The sequence below is a fragment of the Pseudorca crassidens genome, chromosome 2 (assembly GCF_039906515.1).
Source record: "Pseudorca crassidens isolate mPseCra1 chromosome 2, mPseCra1.hap1, whole genome shotgun sequence".
NCBI lineage: Eukaryota > Metazoa > Chordata > Mammalia > Artiodactyla > Delphinidae > Pseudorca > Pseudorca crassidens.
Window position 1 is genome coordinate 82,776,949 of NC_090297.1, and position 18,632 is coordinate 82,795,580.

At 35.3% G+C, this 18,632-nt stretch overlaps 1 protein-coding gene and 1 non-coding gene across 2 annotated transcripts in view; both read left to right on the top strand.

The window, feature by feature from the left end:
- Positions 1 to 18,632, top strand: part of ABCD3 (ATP binding cassette subfamily D member 3) — an 82,458-nt gene that overhangs the window by 12,988 nt on the left and 50,838 nt on the right. The window contains exons 2-3 of the mRNA XM_067726964.1: positions 10,836 to 10,872; positions 17,124 to 17,222. Of these exons, the coding sequence (XP_067583065.1) occupies positions 10,836 to 10,872; positions 17,124 to 17,222 (136 nt within the window). The remainder of the gene's footprint in view (positions 1 to 10,835; positions 10,873 to 17,123; positions 17,223 to 18,632) is intronic.
- Positions 14,710 to 14,816, top strand: LOC137220406 (U6 spliceosomal RNA). Its single transcript, XR_010941694.1, has one exon. It is a non-coding gene; the product is annotated as a U6 spliceosomal RNA (small nuclear RNA).

Sequence of the window (18,632 nt, forward strand, 5' to 3'; positions counted from 1 at the left end):
CCCATTCTGTTGGCTAGAGCAAGTCACAAGCCTGGCCCAGATTCAAGGGTGGGAAAAAAGATTCCTCCTTTTTAGGAATTTGTCTCAGTATTTAATATACCAGAAATTCAAAACATTTGGGAATTTTTCTTGTATTTTTCTTTTTGCTGTTAATTACCAGCATAATTGCTTTGTGGTTAGAGTATTGATTTTTTTCCTCATTTTATTTTTAGCTCTTTTAGTTGTTTGGAAGTTATTCTCTATATAAATTTTTTTTTTTTTTAAATTTTACTGGTTACCCTAGAAATTTTGCCATCTGTTTACCTTTTCAAGTCTAAATATTAATCAATAAGAAATACTTCATAATTCTCCCAGGCAGTAAAAGGACTTCAGAGCAGTGACCCCATTAACTTTTCCTCCTTATTTAGATGCATTTGTTGTGGGTTTTTTTTTTTTAGTACTATAAGACATTATTATTATTGTTTTATATAATATTTACTTAGAGTTATATATTTACCACATTCTTTGCTTTCCATTCCTTCTTGCAATCTATACCTTTCAACTGAGATCAACCCTCCTCTCCCCCATAATATGTCCTTTATAAATTTCTTTAGTACAAGTCTGCTGATGATGAACCCTCTCCATATTGCCAGGGAATGTCTTTATTTGCCTTCTTTCATGTAAGTGTCTTTTTTCCTGAATGTTTAATTCTAGATTGGCAGTAATGGTTAGGTGTGGATTTATTTTTTATCTGTCTTGCTTAGAATTCACTGGGCCTTTTAATTTTTGTGGATTGGTGTCTTTCTTCGATTTTGGAATATTCTCGGCCATTACCTATGCCTCATTTTCTTTCTTTATTCTTCCTGGACACCAACTGAGATAGTCTTATTGTAACCACTGTCTCTTATTTCTTTGTTTGCTGTCTTTTTGTTTTCTCCTTGCTATACTCTGTATAGTCAATTCTGACTTAGCTGCTAGATTATTAATTTTCTCTTCAGCTGTGTGAAATCTGTTAAACCTATTGATTAAATATTTAATTTTAATTGTATTTTTATTTTTAAGAATTCCATTTGGTTTTCTTAAGTCTGTGTAGCTTTTTATTATTTTCTTATCTTGGTAGATACTTTGTTTTATTTTATCTGTTTATTTCTTTAAATATAGTCTGCATTGTTTTATAGGGTATGTTTGGAAATGCCAACATCTGAAATCTTTTTGGGTCTGCTCCTGTTTTCTGTCATTTCTACTGGTTCTTGGTTATGGAGTGTAGTTTCCTATGTGCTTGGTTATTTTTGATTATGGTCTAGACATTTTATTTAAAATTACTTGGAATAATTTTGAGGCTTATAGTAAACATACTTTCATTTTAAGAGGAAAGTTTACTTGTTAAAGTACCTGGGAGCAGTATCAGTCAGGGAAGAACTTAAACCAAGTTTCTTAAGAGCACATACTAAAATTTTTAGTACAGTAGCTTAATAAACAGGTGTAAGACTCACATTTCAGATTTCATATTTTTGTTTCCCAAAGGAGTTATATCATTGTATAGTCACAGTATTGTCATGTTAATTCCTTTCAAATCAACATCTCCGCTCTTGAACTTCAAATCTAAACTTAAAAAAAAAAATCTTCTGGACAATTCCGTATCGTTATCTTATTGGAACCTGAAATTTAACACATTTATAATGAGTCCAATTATTATTTCCCTGCATGCTTCTACTGTTATTCTTTATTATGGTAAATGGAATGACTGTCCTCGGGTCGCTTAGGGTGCAAGCTGCGAGACCTGAGGAAAAATGATCTTTGCCTTTCAGGGCATAAGTTTGGAGCGGAAGGTTTCTAATACCTCCTGTATCTTTTTACATAGTTCTTTAAGTCTTTGCTCTTCTCCTCTCATTTCCATATTCAGTTAGGTCTTAGCTCTTATCTATTCTCTCACCCTGTTATTTCTAGCAATTTTGTTTCATCTTTCTATTTCCATAGCCACCACCTTTGTTCACATCTTCATCATTTCTGGGCCCTGATTGACCTTGGTTGTGTGCGTGCACATGTGTGCCCACACACACACACACACACACACAGCTATATTTGATATGGCTAAGGACTTGAACTGGGGGACAATAGAAATGATAAGGAACCTACTTAGAAAGCAGGTGAGAAAATTGTTAGTTTACATGAGAAATTTTGATAGCCTGAACTGAAGTCGTTGCAATAGAGGAAAAGGAGAGCATAGAGAGAGATTGGATAGGGAGAGTATGAGAAAGGGAGAATATCTAAGAATAATTCCCAAGTTTGTGGCTTAGGTGATTGGATAGAAGAAGGTATATTCACTGAGTTAGGGCCCAGCTCAGGATGAGAAGGTGGAAAGGTAGATTTGGGGTGGAAAGGTAAGTTCAGACATAGAATGCATGTTGAGTTTAAAATGATTTCAGTAGATCCAGGTACAGATACCTTATTTAAAAAAATAGATTATTCAAGTCAGGAGCTTAGGAAAGATGAGGGAGCTAGAGATTTGGGGAGTCATTAGAGAATGGGTGATAGCTGATATCATGGTTTTGACCGAGGTGTTCTAATGTAGTATCTCTAGGGCCTAGAGATAATGGATCTAATGATTCATTCTTCAGGGTCCTAAAGTTCTATGAGAATTTTCTAACTTTGTGTTTTCATCTTGGTGATAAATTATAAATAAATTAGTATAAGCACATTCTGGATCGTCTGAATGACTACCATAGTATTGCAGATTTTTGTACCCGTATTTGTGTTTGAATTGTTGCTTAAGTGACCATCAAAAGAGACCACATGTATGGTAGACAAATCTGCTGCATTAGAACTTACATCAGGCTGAAGTGTAGTAATGTAAAACTAAGAAAATCATCTTCAACCTTAGTATTCATACTGAATTATTTTGCTATTAAATTTTTCTTTTGTAGTGATAATTACGGGTGAAAGGTGTTTTCATAGAATTTCTAAGTAACTGAAATCTTATAATGAAGCTTTGGTTTGAAATCATGAAAAAGACGTAGAGCAATTGAGTAGTGTATTACTTTGTCACAAACTGATAAAAGAACATAGGGCTGACATGTAGATTATGTGTTTACACCAAGTGAAGGCCTCATAAGATGTCATGGTATACTCTGAATAAGGTATTTCATGGTAGCTTGAAGAGAGAAAAGTGATGGGAGAGCCGACTGATCATGTGGCCCATTGTGGGTGTGTGTATATATATGTATTGTGGGTGGATATGTGTGTATATATGTATGTATGTATATGTGTGTTATATATATATGCAAATTATATTTTTGTGAGCAGTTACATTGCATGGATCGCCATTTGTTTCTATAAATACCAATTTGTAACACTTATTATTAGTAGTATTATTAGCAGTAAGTTCTATGACATTTTCACTGAGTATTTTAATTTTTAGAATTTTGTTTTGGGGTGTACTAATAAATTGATTATCCCATCAACCTTAATGAAGCAGTGATTTAAAGCCAGTTCATTGTTTACAGAAGAAAAATAATGAAGATTATTTAAAAATCTTGGCTATTAACTGGAACATATAACACATAAATAATTCCTTCTACTCTTTTACCCCAGCACTGGTGATTAGTTGTAGCAATGTTATCTCACCTATCACTTTAAATGAATGTTGATTCCATTTTTATTGGCTTTAAAATTTTTAAGTGATAAATTTTATTTTGTGGTTGTAGAAGAGCTGTAAACAAAAGGAATGTATACAGTTGACCCTTGAACAACATGTTTTTGAACTGCGAGGGTCCACTTATGTGTGGATTTTTTTCACTAAATACGTACTTCCATACTATATGATCCATGGTTGGTTGAATCCAAGGATCTGGAGTCTCGGATACGAGGGCCTACTGTATAGTTACAGGTGAATTTTCAACAGCAGTGAGGGTCAGTGCTCCTAAGTCTTCATGTTTAAGGGTCAATTAACTTAATTTTATGCTTATACATTTTTTAAAAATTTATTTATTTATTTTTGGCTGTGTTGGGTCTTCGTCGCTGCACGCGGGCCCCCCCCAGTTGAGGCAAGCGGGGGCTACTCTCCGTTGCGGTGTGTGGGCTTCCAATTGCGGTGGCCTCTCCCGTTGTGGAGCACAGGCTCTAGGTGCATGGGCTTCAGTAGTTGTGGCGCCTGGGCTTCAGCAATTGTGTCTCGTGGTCTCTAGAGCGCAGGCTCAGTGGTGCATAGGCTTAGCTGCTCTGCGGCATGGGGGATCCTCCTGGACCAGGGCTTGAACCCGTGACTTCTGCATTGGCAGGCGGATTCCTAACCACTGCACCACCAAGGAAGCCCGCTTCTACATATTTAAGGAAGCACCAAATTAAGTCAACGCTGGGGTCTGTAAGAATTTTTTTTTCCTTCAGGAGAGGTTCATATATTATCTGAAGTCCAGGAAACACTGGCCTAGAAAAATGAACTAAGTGAGAAATTTTAGGGTCAGAATTATTGTTCTGGATAACAAAACTCTGATCAAAGTTTTCAGAATTGTTTTCTTTTTTTTTTTTACTTAGTCTGAAAGTTATCTGAAAACTTCTCTTTTAATTTTTGTCAATTTCTTTTTCCTAGTCTCATAGTTTGTTGGGGGAAATTTCTGCTTATTAGTTTTACATATTTTGTTGGCATTATTAAGGAATAGTTAATTCCATCTCCTTCTCCCTCACCCCTCCAACAATAAAGAACAAAGAAAATGTACTTTTCTATTGTGTTCTTAAGAAAAAGTCTCCCCTAGGTTTTGGTCATCTTTTTCTTTTATAGTTTTATTGAAGCTTTACTGATGTACAGTAAACTGCTTATGTTTAAAATACACAACTTAATGAGTTTTGACATGTAAGCACCTGTGAAACCATCACACCCATCAAGATAGCAAACATTTCCATCACTCCAGAGATCCCTCATGCCCCTTTGTAGTCAATCTTCTCCCTTGCACCAGCCTGAAGCGACCACTGACCTGCTTTCTATAACTGTAGATTAGATATGACTGCTCTAGAATTTCATGTTAAGTGGGATCTATACTATGTACATTTTTGTCTAGCTACTTTTAGTCGGCATAATGATTTTGAGATTCATCCATGTTGCGTGCATCAATAGGTTTTTTTTTTAATTGTTGAGTACATTTTATGGAAATACCTACAATTTTTTAAATCCATTCACTTGTAGATGAACATTTGGATGTTTCCAGGTTTTGGCTATTAAAAATAAAGCAGCTATGAATATGTGTGTAAGTTTTATGGAAATATGCTTTTATTTTCCTTGAGTAAATACTTTGTAGTGGAATGGCTGGCTTGTATGGTAGGTGTATGTTTAACTTTTTAAGAAACTGTTTTCCAAAGTGATTGTACCATTTTATATTCCCATCAGCAGTATAAGAAAATTCCAGTTGCTCCACATCCTTGATAACACTTGCTGTGATCAGTCTTTGTAATCTTAGCCATTCTAGTGGATGTGTGTAGTGGTTTCTCATTGTGGTTTTAATTTGAGTTTCCCTAAGAACTAATGATTTGGAGCATGTTTCCTTGTGTTTATTTTCCATCCATACATTTTCTTTGGCAAAGTGTCTGTTTAAATCTTTAAATGAATTGCCACCTTATTTGATTATAAGAGTCTGTTATGTATTCTGAATACAAGTTTTTTCTTGGGTATGTATTTTGCATATATGTTCTCCCAGTTGGTGGCTTGTCTTAATTTTCTTAGTAGTATATTTTGAGAAACAAACATTTAGAATTTTGATAAATTCTAGTTTATTGATTTTTTTTTTTCTGTGTGTAGTTTGTACTTTGTTCTATTTAACAAGTCTTTAACTCAAGATTACTGAGATCTTCTGTTTTCTTCTAGAAATTTTGTAGTTTTAGCTCTTACATTTAGGTCTCTGTTTCATTACAGGTTAATTTTTGTATATGGTGTGCAATAACATCTGAGGTTCCTTTTGATTTTTTTTGCATATGTCTGTCCAGTTGATCCAGTACCATTTGTTAAAAGATTATACTTTCCTCATTGAGTTGCCATTGGCACTTTTGTCTTATATCAATGGACCTTATATGTGTAGGTCTACTTTGGACTTTTCTGTTTCTTTGATCTCTGTTTATACTCCAGTATCAAACTCTTGATTAGTAGAGCTTTATGGTAAGCCTTGAAATTAGGTGCAATTTCTCCAACTTTGTTCTTCTTTGTAAAAATTTATTGATTGTTCTAGGTCCTTCGCATTTACATACGGATTTTAGATTCAACTTGTTACTCTCTATAGAAAAGTCTGGTACGATTTTGATTGGGATTTCATTGTATTTCTAAATCAATTTGGAAAGAATTGACACTTTAATAATATTGATTCTTCTGATCCATGACCATGATATATATCTATCTAGTCTTCTTTGAACATTTCTTTGCAATGTGTTGTAGTTTTCAGCATGCAAGTCTTGCACGTCTTTTTTTTTCTTTTTAATTTTAGCCCTAAGTATTTAATATTTTTGATGCTTTTATAAATGGTATGTTTAAAATTTCAATTTCCAATTGTTCTTCACTCATATGTAGAAATACAATTGGTATTTATATATAGATTTTGTATCCTGGAAACCAGTTGAACTCACTTAGCTTTTTTGTAGATTCCTTAGGCTTTTCTATATAGTGTTTATAGAGTCTGCAATAAAGATAGTTTTACTTCTTCGTTTTCATTCTATGTGCCTTTTGTTTGTTCTGCTTACTTTATTGCACTGCGTCCTTCAGTAACAATATTGAATAAAAGTGGTGAGTGTTGGCATCTTTGCAATGTCCCAGATCTTACAGAGATTCGGTCTTTTGTTAATTGGTATGATGATAATTGTAGGTGTTTGATGATGTCCTTTATCAGACTGAGGAAGTTCCTTTTATTTCTAGTTTGATGAGAGTTCTTAGGATGAGTAGGTGTCAGGTTTTATAGGCCTTTTCGGTATCTATTGATATGATCATATGTTTATTCTTCTTTAGACTGTTAATATGATGAATTACCTTGTTTTCTCAAATGTTAACCTGACTTTACATTTCTTGGATAAAACCTTCCTATACTTTTTATAGCTGGTTACTGCTCTTGTCTTTTCTTTTTTGTAATGTCTTTGCCAAAGAAAAATGAGAAATTTGCAAAAGCACTTCTTGTAGCATATCAAATACATAGGTTCTCTTGAGGGAAAGCACTGTGCAGTTGTTTGAGTTGTGAACTGAACTAGCCACTTTTTTTTTTTTGTTTTTTTGGTGGAACATCATTTTTACTTGAAAGAAAGACTGAATAACTCTGGTTATTCAGCCTTGAATGTTGCAGACATTTTCTTGTAATGCCTTCAAGGAAAAACAACTGGCAGTGTTTGTTGCTAATGTTACAGTTTAAGCTTTCAAGTGAAAATTAGAATTTGGAAATCTTGTCTGCTACCATGAGCTTGCTAGTTTCCCAGTGCTTAAGACCTTTCTGATGAGGTTGGTGGTAATATTAACAAATATAATTTTAAAAATATTGTATAATAAAATGTATTACATTTGCAAGGCCTACTATATAACTCATTGAACCAGCATTTTCCAAATGACTAATGCATGATCTTAGAAAATTTCGAGTGGGTTAAAAGAGCCATTGAAAGTGTAATATAGGGGCTTCCCTGGTGGCACAGTGGTTGAGAATCCGCCTGCCAATTCAGGGGACACGGGTTCCGTCCCTGGTCTGGGAAGATCCCACATGCTGCAGAGCAACTAAGCCCGCGAGCCACAACTACTGAGCCCATAAGCTGCCACTACTGAAACCCATGTGCCTAGAGCCCATACTCCGCAACCAGAGAAGCCACCACAATGAGAAGCCCGCACGCCGGAACGAAGAGTAGCCCCTGCTCACCGCAATTAGAGAAAGCTCGTGCACAGCAACGAAGACCCAACACAGCCAAAAATAAATAAATAAAATAAATTTATTTTTTTTAAAGTGTAATATAATATAGACCAGTGAATTTTATTGTATCAGAGTACAAGTTCATTGATATAATTATCAGACTGCATTGCAGCATTATAGTATCACAGAAGAATATCCACAGTTATCAGAATACTCCTGTTTTACAACTACCTATCTGAATTGCAGTAGATAGAACGAATACAGACTCAGATATGAGAATCCATTTGTCGTCTATTGAGCCAGACATAAAGGAGATTTGCCAAAATGTAAAAACAATGCCACTTTTCTTACTAAATTATTTTGTTTGAGAAAATATAGCTATTTTTATAAAAATTTTACTTAACATGTAATGTGTTTGTTGTCTTTAAATGAGTAAATAAGTATTTTTAAAATTTATGAGGTTGAAATTTCATATAAATATCCATGTAACACAAATATATAAAAGTTCTTGGGGATCCTGAGACCACGAGGTTTGAGAAGTGCTGATCTAGAATAGTGCCTAGCATGTAGTAAGCAATTAGTAGACGTTTGAATGCTTCTTGACCATGTCACTTTTATAATTTACCTGTCTTTTCAGTACCACATGCACTTGATAATGTATCTTTTCTGTGTGCCTTTGTTTCATACTCTAGCAACCAAGTTGTTTTTACATATCTTATCCTGGTACTGCGATTCTCTTTTCCTTGCCTTTGCCCACGCCTGGATGTTGGGCAAGGCAATGAAAAGGATTGATGCAGGAGTGCCGTCGTATTTTGGAAAGTGTGCTGATTTATTGAGTGAGAAGAAGATAGATGAGCAGCTCCTGACTGAACATGACATTGATATTGGTATAATAGACTGGTTTAAGGTCATCATTCACATAGTCACAAAATTAGATTTAAAAATAACTTCAGTTGGTTATACCCTGAAATGTAACGAGATAACTGATATTTAGTGATTGTTCTAGGTATTATAGATACCTCGCCATTTTGTGTGCATATTGATGATATATTTCGAACGTGTTGAATACTTTTAATGGATTTAGCTCATAAATATAGTATACTGCTCTAATTTATCCTAAGTAATTTATATGTATTTATATAGCTGGTATCTTCAAAATTGAGGAAACATTAAAGAATTCTTAAAAAGAGGAATTTAGAAAGCCTTATTTATAAAAGGGGCTCATAATTAACTGTGCGTGCTTGAACATATATATAAAAGGCATTCTGTGAAACAGTTTTGCGGTCTCATGGAAATTTAAAAACAGATGAACAATCCTGCAGTATAATTGAAACTAGAAACAGTAATAAACCTAAGCACTTTAAAAATGATAGCATCTACCGAATTGTATCAATAGTTATTTGCCTTTCTAGCGTTATTCAGTGACGTGGTATCCTATTACTGAAAATGTTCAGATTGCTGTACAGATTGCTGTGGCTCAACTAGGTATTGAACATACAGGGTTGGGTAATATATGACCCCTGTAGTAGACAAGGAGATATGCTACCCAGATTCCCCTTCAAAGAAGGGCTCATTGTCCGGCTATGAGGAGTGCGGATTACCAGGTAGCCCCTTCTGCACACATCTCTAGGGTCTGCCTTACCTGCAGAGCTACCTCCCTCAAGGTCATGATCTCCCTGGAGCAGCATACATTTGCATGCTGAGCTAGAAAGAGGTTTAAAGACCTGACCATTTCATCCCATCACAGAGCACTATGATGGACAGTATTTGATTCAGGGCTTCCCACTTGGTTGGCTGAAATTTTGTTGGCCTATATCACAGTTTGAGTTCTGCCCAAACTTTCTTTCTTTGCCTTCCTTTCACAGATACTGATCTCTAATAAACATTTTGTACTCCAAACACCACCTCGCCTCTACTTTGGAGAAGCCAACCTGCAATAGCTCCTGATCTCATAGAACTAATATACTGGGAGGAAATATATGTTAAACAAGAGATTTAATACGTGATTAATGTTATATAGAAGCATAGGGTGCTATGGTAGTGTGTATAAAAAGAAGCCAAGCCTGGTTATTATATTGTTTTGGGGTGCTATTACATTGTTTTGAGTAGCGTGAACCTTGGGCATGGTACTGACTTTTCCAAGCCAGTTTTTTCTTTCCTTTTTTTTTTTTTAATTAATTAATTTATTTATTTTTGGCTGCGTTGGGTCTTTCTCTAGTTGCGGTGAGCGGGGGCTACTCTTGGTTGCGGTGCGCGGCCTTCTCATTGCGGTGGCTTCTCTTGTTGCGGAGCACGGGCTCTAGGCATGTGGGCTTCAGTAATTGTGGTGAGTGGGCTCAGTAGTTGTAGTGAGCGGGCTCTAGAGTGCAGGATCACGGGCTTAGTTGCTCCGCGGCATGTGGGATCTTCCCAGACCAGGGCTCGAACCCGTGTCCCTTGCATTGACAGGCGGATTCTTAACCACTGTGCTGCCAGTGAAGTCCCCCAAGCCAGTTTTTTCATTTGTAACATGGAAATGACACATGGTCTCCCATCCTTTAGGCAGCTAACCTGGGATTGCTCACATGGCTGGGAAAAGATTCCAAGCAGCAAGAGAGTGAGCCCAATGCACAAACGTTTTTCAAGGCCTTCCTTGTGTCAATTTGCTAATATCTTGGCCAAACCTTGATTCAAGGATGGAAAAACAGACTCTGCATCTCCATGGGAGAATTTGTAAAATAAGTGTAATTGTGTGTGTATGAAAAAAATTACAACGTAATGCCTGATATATTATAGTAGTAGTTAACATTTATTGAGCACTCTTTGTGATTTATACTTAGTAAGAGGACTGTGGATTATACAGTTGGACTATTGTATTTAATATATTCTATCTCAGTATGAAATATAAAAGAAGAAATTCATTTGGAGAATTTGGTATATTCTTTTGATATCTTAAAATAATATTTTATGATGGGAACAGTTTGCAAATAAAGCTGTCTTGCTCTTTTTTCTTTTTCTCTGCAGTAAGAAAAATGGAGAACCACCATTACGGAACAATGAGGTAAAATTTATGTTGTCTACTCTTCGGGATTTCGTGCATTTATTTCATTTGTTTCATTATATATTTTTGAATTAGGATAAAATCACAGAATTTAAGAATTAGAAGGGAACTTAAATATCATTTATCTCTAATCCACTACATATTATAGGAATTCTTCCTAAAATAGGAATCCTTGGTAGGTGACTTTTCGTATTTACCTGAATCTGTTCATTTGTTGGAAAGTACTACCTAGGAGATAGCCATAACTGTATTAGTTCAAGTCCATGATGGAATTAATCTTCCCTCTCTAAGCCTCTATTTTGTCATTTGTAGAAACACAGGACAAGTTTACTCTATTTTCTCTTAATAGACTCTCGTATTGTTTGAAGATGGTTGTATTTTCTGAATCTTTTTCCCCCGCTAAGCAATCCTCATTCCTTCAAGTGTTTCTCAGGTGACATGGTTTCTAATTGTTCTTCAATTATGTATACATTCCTCTGGATCTATACTAGTTAGTTCCTCTAGACATTATGTTTAGGATAGAATGTAGTCTGTGGTCTATAGAATGTAGTCTAATGTAGACGTGGTCTGACTAGCGTGGAATGCATCAGCACTACTACATTTCTTGATATGAACATCATGTTGCTAAAATTCAGCCTAAAGTTGCTTTTACTTCTTTAGCCATTACTTCTGTTTATATTAAGTGGAGTTTGTGATAAATTGTAAGCCTTCAGGTGTCTTTCTGATGAACAGCTCTTTTGACACACGTCTGTATTCATCAGTTGATTTCTTTATTTCTTTTTTTAATGACAATTTTATTGAGATGTAATTCATATACCATAAAATCCATCTATTTAAGTGTACAATTCAGTGGTTTTAGTATGTTCACAGAGTTGTACAGCCATCACCACTAATTTTAGAAAATTTTCAATTCCCCAGAAGGAAATTCCATACACATTAGCAGTCATTCCTCATTACCCTCTCCTCCTGGCCCTTGGTAACCACTGATCTACTTTCTGTCTCTATTGATTTGCCTATTTTGGACATTTCATATAAATAGAATCATGTAATATGTGGCCTTTTGTGACTGGCTTCTTTCACTTAACATGATGTTTTCAAGGTTCATATGTATTGTTGAATGTATCAGTATTTCATTCTTTTTTATTGCTGAATAGTATTTCATTGTTTAGCTATACCACATGTATTTATCCATCAGTTGAGGGAAATTTAAGTGGTTTCCCCCTTTTGGTCATTATGAATAATGCTGCTATGAACATTCATGTACAAGTTTTTGTGTGGACATATGTTTTCATTTCTCTTGGGTATATACTTAGGAGTAGAATTGCTAGGTCATATGGTAACTCAGTTGTTTCCCTGTAAATGTCAGCCTATAGGGTCTATACTATTAGTCTATTCTATAATGTCTATTCTGTTACTGTAATTTTCTTTTTTTTCTTTTTGGCCACACTGCACAGCTTGCGGGATCTCAGTTCCCTGACCAGGGATTGAACCCGGGCCATGGCAGTGAAAGCCTGGAATCCTAACCACTAGGCCACCAGGGAACTCCCTAGTATAATTCTGAATATAATTCTAACATCTAGTGTGTTAAGTGGAAGGTATTATCTACAAATTTAATTTGTCTTCTCTATCTTCCTCACAATTGCTGATAGTATTGACTAGGTTAGGACCAGAAAATTCCTCTGTGCCATCTCTTAATCTTTGTTTTTTTGGTTATGGTTTATTCAGCTGTGACTATATCCAGCTGCAGAAAAATCTGGTCTTTATTTCTCCATTAAGGCCACAATAGTTTTATAAGAAACATCAAATTCCTTGATTAATTTGTTAATTCATTTATTAAGTCAGCCTGTCAAAAAATATTGATTGAGCCCCTCATATATGCCTGGCATTGTTCTTGGTTCTGCGTGTATAGCAGTTAACAAAAGTTCCTACCCTCATGGAGCTTAATGTTGTGCATGTCAGCTAATACACTAGCACAGTATCCTTAACAAAGAAGGAAATTAGAAGGCTTTGACATGACTTCTTCCTAGTAAACTTCTGCTGGCTTCTAGGGATTAGCGTCTCTTAGGTCTTCCTAAACCCTCAATATTAATGTCTATTCTCTGAATATCCTGGAGATGGACATCAAAATTGCTGTTCTCCAGTTTCCATAATCTTTGAAAAATGGGACAAGATATGCTTATCTCCAGTCATTTGGCAAATTTCCATCTTCATAATCTCTTATATCTAAATTATACCTGAGTAATCAAACCTTAGTTATCTTAGTTATAGCTACTATTTGTATACCACCGTATCTGAAATTTCTAGGACATCAGTGAAACTATCCAGTACAGCAGTATTCATTCACTCATATTTTAATTCTTCCTATTTTTTTGTACATTTAAAAATATATATACTTGTTTGCTAGTCATATAGTGTAAGCAAAATAAATTTAGTTTAGATCAAATGGTTGGCCAAAAAAAAGGTTTAAGGCAGTGTACATCCTGATACCACATTTGTGAAATGTATAGGAAGTGCACACACAGACATATGCTGAAATGAAATTTGTAAGAGATGTGCCACATATTAACAGTTGATGTCTCTCAGTGGTAGCTATAGGCTCCTTATTTTTGCTCATCAGAATTTTCTAATTTTACGACAGTGAATGTGTGTCACTTATGAGGGGACGCAATTGAAAAGAACTTTTTATTGAAATTTTTTATAATCTTTGGTGGGATGGGTTGAGGTGAGACAAGTTTCATAAGACATGAGATTTAAGGAGAAAAAAATTTAGATAGAGAATAGTATAAAGAGATAGTTGACTTGTTTTAAAATATTTATTCTTTTTGATGTAATACACAGGGTATAAAATTCAAAATATACAAAGGTAGCACTGTGCTGGGTTTGGTCTTCAGCATTCCCATGCATATTTTTGTACTTTTGGGGTGTGCGTATATCTCCATAAACAATATAGGTAGAATTATTTTGCTTATTGAAAAATTTTATAAGTTGAATCATTGTACTATCGTTCTCCTTTTTTTTCAGCATAATGTTTTTTTAAGATCCATCTATATTGATAGCTATAGATCTAGTTAACTAACCACTCTATAGTATTCTCTTGTATGAATATGAGCTGCTTCCTTTTTTACAGTTGTGTAGAATCTTCATTGCATAAATTTACCATGATTTATGTAATATCTCATAATTGATGTACATTTAGGTTTTTAATTTTATAGTATTATAAAACAATGTGCAAGTTTTTTCATTTATGTGTTTAAGCATATGTTCAGGAATATCTCTAGGATAAGTTTCTAAAAGTAAATTTGCTGGGTTTTACATTTTGCAATGAGTGTACATTTTATATTATGATAGATGCAACATAATAGTTATGTTGATTTATACTTCGTCTAACAATATACAGAAATGCTTACACTTTTGTCAGCACCACATGACCTTTTATTTGCTATTTCAAACATCTGTCTTTTCTGGTCAGTTCTGGTTCATGTCACCTTTCTAAGTTGATTGACACATCAATAGGAACTTCTCGTTGCCCTTTGACCTTGTTGCCTCCTGAATGTTAGGTACATTTTTTTTTTTCTGACTGCATTATTACTTCAGCTTCTTAAATGGTCTTTAATGGTTGTTTTTTTTTCTATGATTTGCATGTTAGATTTATATCATAAAAGTATTTTTTATATTTTTAAAAAATTACTGGGAAGTTTAAAGGTGGGGAAAGTCAATTGTGGTTAAAATGAATTCTTAGGAGAAGCTAGTAGTGTTTATGAGATGTACTGTCTCTGTAAGTATTTGCATTTAGATTGGTTTCAGGTATGACTTTTATTATGTATCAAGAATGGTACAGTGCTTGCTTCGGCAGCACATATACTAAAATTGGAATGATACAGAGAAGATTAGCATGGCCCCTGCTCAAGGATGACACGCAGATTCGTGAAGCGTTCCATGTTTTTTTTTTAAAAAAGAATAGTACAGCATCTTGATTATTTCTTCACCCTGAGTCAGCCCTCCAGCCCAGATGTTTGGTGTTTCCTGACTTTAGGAAGTATATCGTTCCCTTTATGGATTCAAATGTAATGAAAATAATAAAGTCAGCTTTCAGACAGCTTAAGAAATAGGAGCAGTGACAACAGGGACAGAAGAAAAAGAGGAGGAGGAATTAATACCAGGTAAACTGCTAATTATATACGACGTGCTTCATTGTTACTTTCTTATAACTTTTTTTTAAACCTTCCTCATTGTTTGCCCTAGATCATTTCTTGAGAACAGCTGGAAATAGTTATCCTCTGTTTAAGTCAGAAGGTGGCCGTTTCACTTTGGAATTATTCTGTCTAAGGCTCAAGCTAGGGATGGAGAAGGTACTGACTACAGGTGGGATGAAGTGAGGTAGGGAGGCAGTGACAGGAGGAAAACGAGAGTAGAAGTCTAACTTTCTTTAAAGGTAGTTGATGTACATTGCTTTCTCTTTATTCTTTTCTTCCTATACTTTCTCAGTTTGGGGAGGTGAAAGGGGATATTTAGGTTGAAGTTGTAAGGTTTGGCTTGGGGAGAATAGGCTAGCTAGAGTAAATAGACTGTGAGTAGGGCATTTTGTGTTTTGTTCTCTGGTGTGTCCCCATGGTTTAGAACAGTGCCTTGGGCCAAGTAAATATTGAATGAATGAATACATACATGTGTGAATGAAGTAGACTGGGCCTGTGACTCAGTGGGATGGGGTTTACAACCTTTGTACGGTTTGAAAGACCTGAACTCTGTTCCAGCAGTTACACGGTAGGTTGGTTCTTATTACAGTTCTTTCTGTCTTAGTCTTTCTGATCTAACTCTACACACCCAGTGCCTTCATCTCTTGTCTACAGTTCTGTACGACATGCAGTGTCTGTTTATTAGGATTACATATATAAAGCCCTTAGCACAGTGTGTGACATATGGATGGTAGCTTATTATTCTAATTCAGTACACAAAGAACTCATTTAAGGTTTATCAAGTTAGATATTAATTTAATTACAGCAAAGTTTGTCTAACAAATAGAATTTACTATACCATGGGTATTTGTTTATCAAGAGCGTAGTAGTTAATACATAAGTGAGCTGTGATTATAGGAGTTGGGGAAAGGAGCTCAATTGGGGATGGGGTCCTTCTGGAGAGTCTTGCCTATTCAGAAGTTTCTTCTGCCTGTTCTTCCAGACAGCCCAAGGGTAATGAAGTAAATAACGTCCACTATACCCAGTTCGTGTCACTCTTTCCTTATCCTTGCAAATGGTTTTATAGCTCTATTTTCTTGGACCAGTGAAAATGAAGAAATATCTGAGGGTAATAAAATGATTTACTGCTCTTAATTATCGTCAGTGGTTTCCCTCTACACTGACAGTAAACTCTAAATCCTTCTATGGCTTCAGGGCTCTGTTTTTTATAGGTCCTGCCCATCTCTTCAGCGTCTCTCCTTTTGTCCCCTCTGCTCTAGCAGCACTGTCGTCTTGCTCTTCAGTGTGCATACCAATTTTATTCCTGAACTGGGTTTTGTGCTTGGTATTCCCTGTGCTTTACTACCCTCCCCCAAAGAGACCTTTCTTCTCATAGTTTTCTGGATCATTCTTTTTCTCTTGACCCTGCCTAGTCTATCTGTAACAGTTTATTTATTGGTTTATTTTTATCTGGGTTTCCCCTGCTAGAATGTGAACTGTATGAGTGAGGGAACCTTGTCTGTCTTTGAATTGGTAAGGAAGAGTGCATATTAGAAATGTTAAATGATAAATCTAGGAATCCAAAAGTTTCCTGTAATTGATAGCAGGAAAACTCCTGTTCAGGATTTTTAAAAAATTCTGTTGTTAATAAGGAAGTGGATGATGAACAAACAGTAATGAGATGGATAATGGCCATTTCTTAGCTGTCCTCTGACCTCATCTTCTACTACTTTCTCTTGCTCACAGCTCCAGCCAGATTGGCCGTTTTGTTATTAAACGAGCTTTTACCTTGGTATTTGGCATTTGCTGTTTCTTCTGTTTGCAGTGTTCTTTTTCCAGATATTTCTGCAACTTCACTTCTGAAAGGAAGTTCTCACTTCCTTATTCAGTTTTTGGTAACATCTTAGTTTCTTGAAAGCATGTTTGAATATGAAGAGCAGTACAAGACTATGTTCTTCAAATGCAGTATCCATCTTAGTAGTTGTTTATGTTGCCTTAGATGAAACATGGTTCTTTAATCTAATTTGTTATAACTATTTTAAGAGCTTTCTTTCTTTCTTTTTTTTTTAATGTATGTAGAAAGAGGGGAAAAAAGAACGAGCTGTGGTGGACAAGGTGTTTTTTTCAAGGCTCACACGAATTCTGAAAATCATGGTCCCTAGAACATTTTGTAAAGAGGTAAGTCTTATGAAACGATAGTATTAAGTGTTCAACTTTAAAGCTTATGTGAGATCAGAACGATAGAATTATAAAGCCTTTGTTCTACTGCAGGTCAAGTGTCTCCTCTGTAGGTAATGAAGACTAAATTTTTGTCTAAGTCATTGCCTGTCATGCAAGTACCCTTGTTGTTCAGCGCCAGTTTTTAAATGATTTTCTCTTGTTTATGAAATATTATATTTTATGTGAAATACTAGAGTACTTCAGTACAGCCAGCCTAAATGGTGTTGCTTTATTATAATATAATGCAAACGAGATTAAATTTAGAAAGACCTTTTTATTACATTAAGATGTTAACAAGTAGCATTGATATGGAATACGTTTGAGAGTTGCTTCTTCATATTTGATTAAATATGTTTTTAAGATACCTGAATTCTTCAAGTATTTTCAGGAAGTGAACTGGTTGTAAGAATAAAGTTTTGTTATTCTTTCATTTACTCTTTTGTCAAGATTATCTTTGTCATGATTTATTAAGTATTTTAATGATTAAAAAATAACATAATGCTGTGTTCTCCATCTTTAATTACCTTAATATTCTCCTTTTGTACAACTAGAAATATTATCACTGTTGACTCTTTCTCCTCCCCATACCTACCTCTCATCCTTTCAGTCACAGATACAGATCCTTTCAGTATCTGCTAATTTTTCTTTCTAAATATTCTTACCTAGATATTACAGTGTTCTTTAATTAGTCTCATTTCAAAGAATCTCTCCTTTTTATTTATTTATTTATTTATTTTGCGGTACGCGGGCCTCTCACTGTTGTGGCCTCTCCCGTTGCGGAGCACAGGGTCCAGATGCGCAGGCTCAGCGGCCATGGCTCACGGGCCCAGCCGCTCCGTGGCATGTGGGATCTTCCCGGACTGGGGCTCGAACCCGTGTCCCCTGCATCGGCAGGCGGACTCTCAACCACTGCGCCACCAGGGAAGCCCGAATCTCTCCTTTTTAAATCTTTTCTGTCAAGTTTGTCTTCTTCAAACATAATTGTTTCCCACCGTTCAAATTTTAAAAAGCATTAGGCTTGTAATCTGTTGATAGCAGGAAAAGGATAAGACATTCCAAAAGCACTATAATTCTCAAAGGAAAGGCACATTCCTCCATCACACTGGACTTGCTCTCCTTCCCCTCACTTCAGCGTCATGTCTTGTTGACTCTGCCCTTAAAAGAAACTCTAAAAAATAATTTAATAACATTTGGTTTTTTTCTAATTAGATAGAGATCCTATGTGTTTCTTGAAAAAAAATTGGAAAATGCACTTTTTAAATCTGCTTCGTCCCTTATATTTTAAATGTTTTTTCCAAGCATCCTTGAGTTTCTCTTCGATTAGTCCCTTACTTTCCATTTGTACTGTTCTCACTTGCTTGGATTATT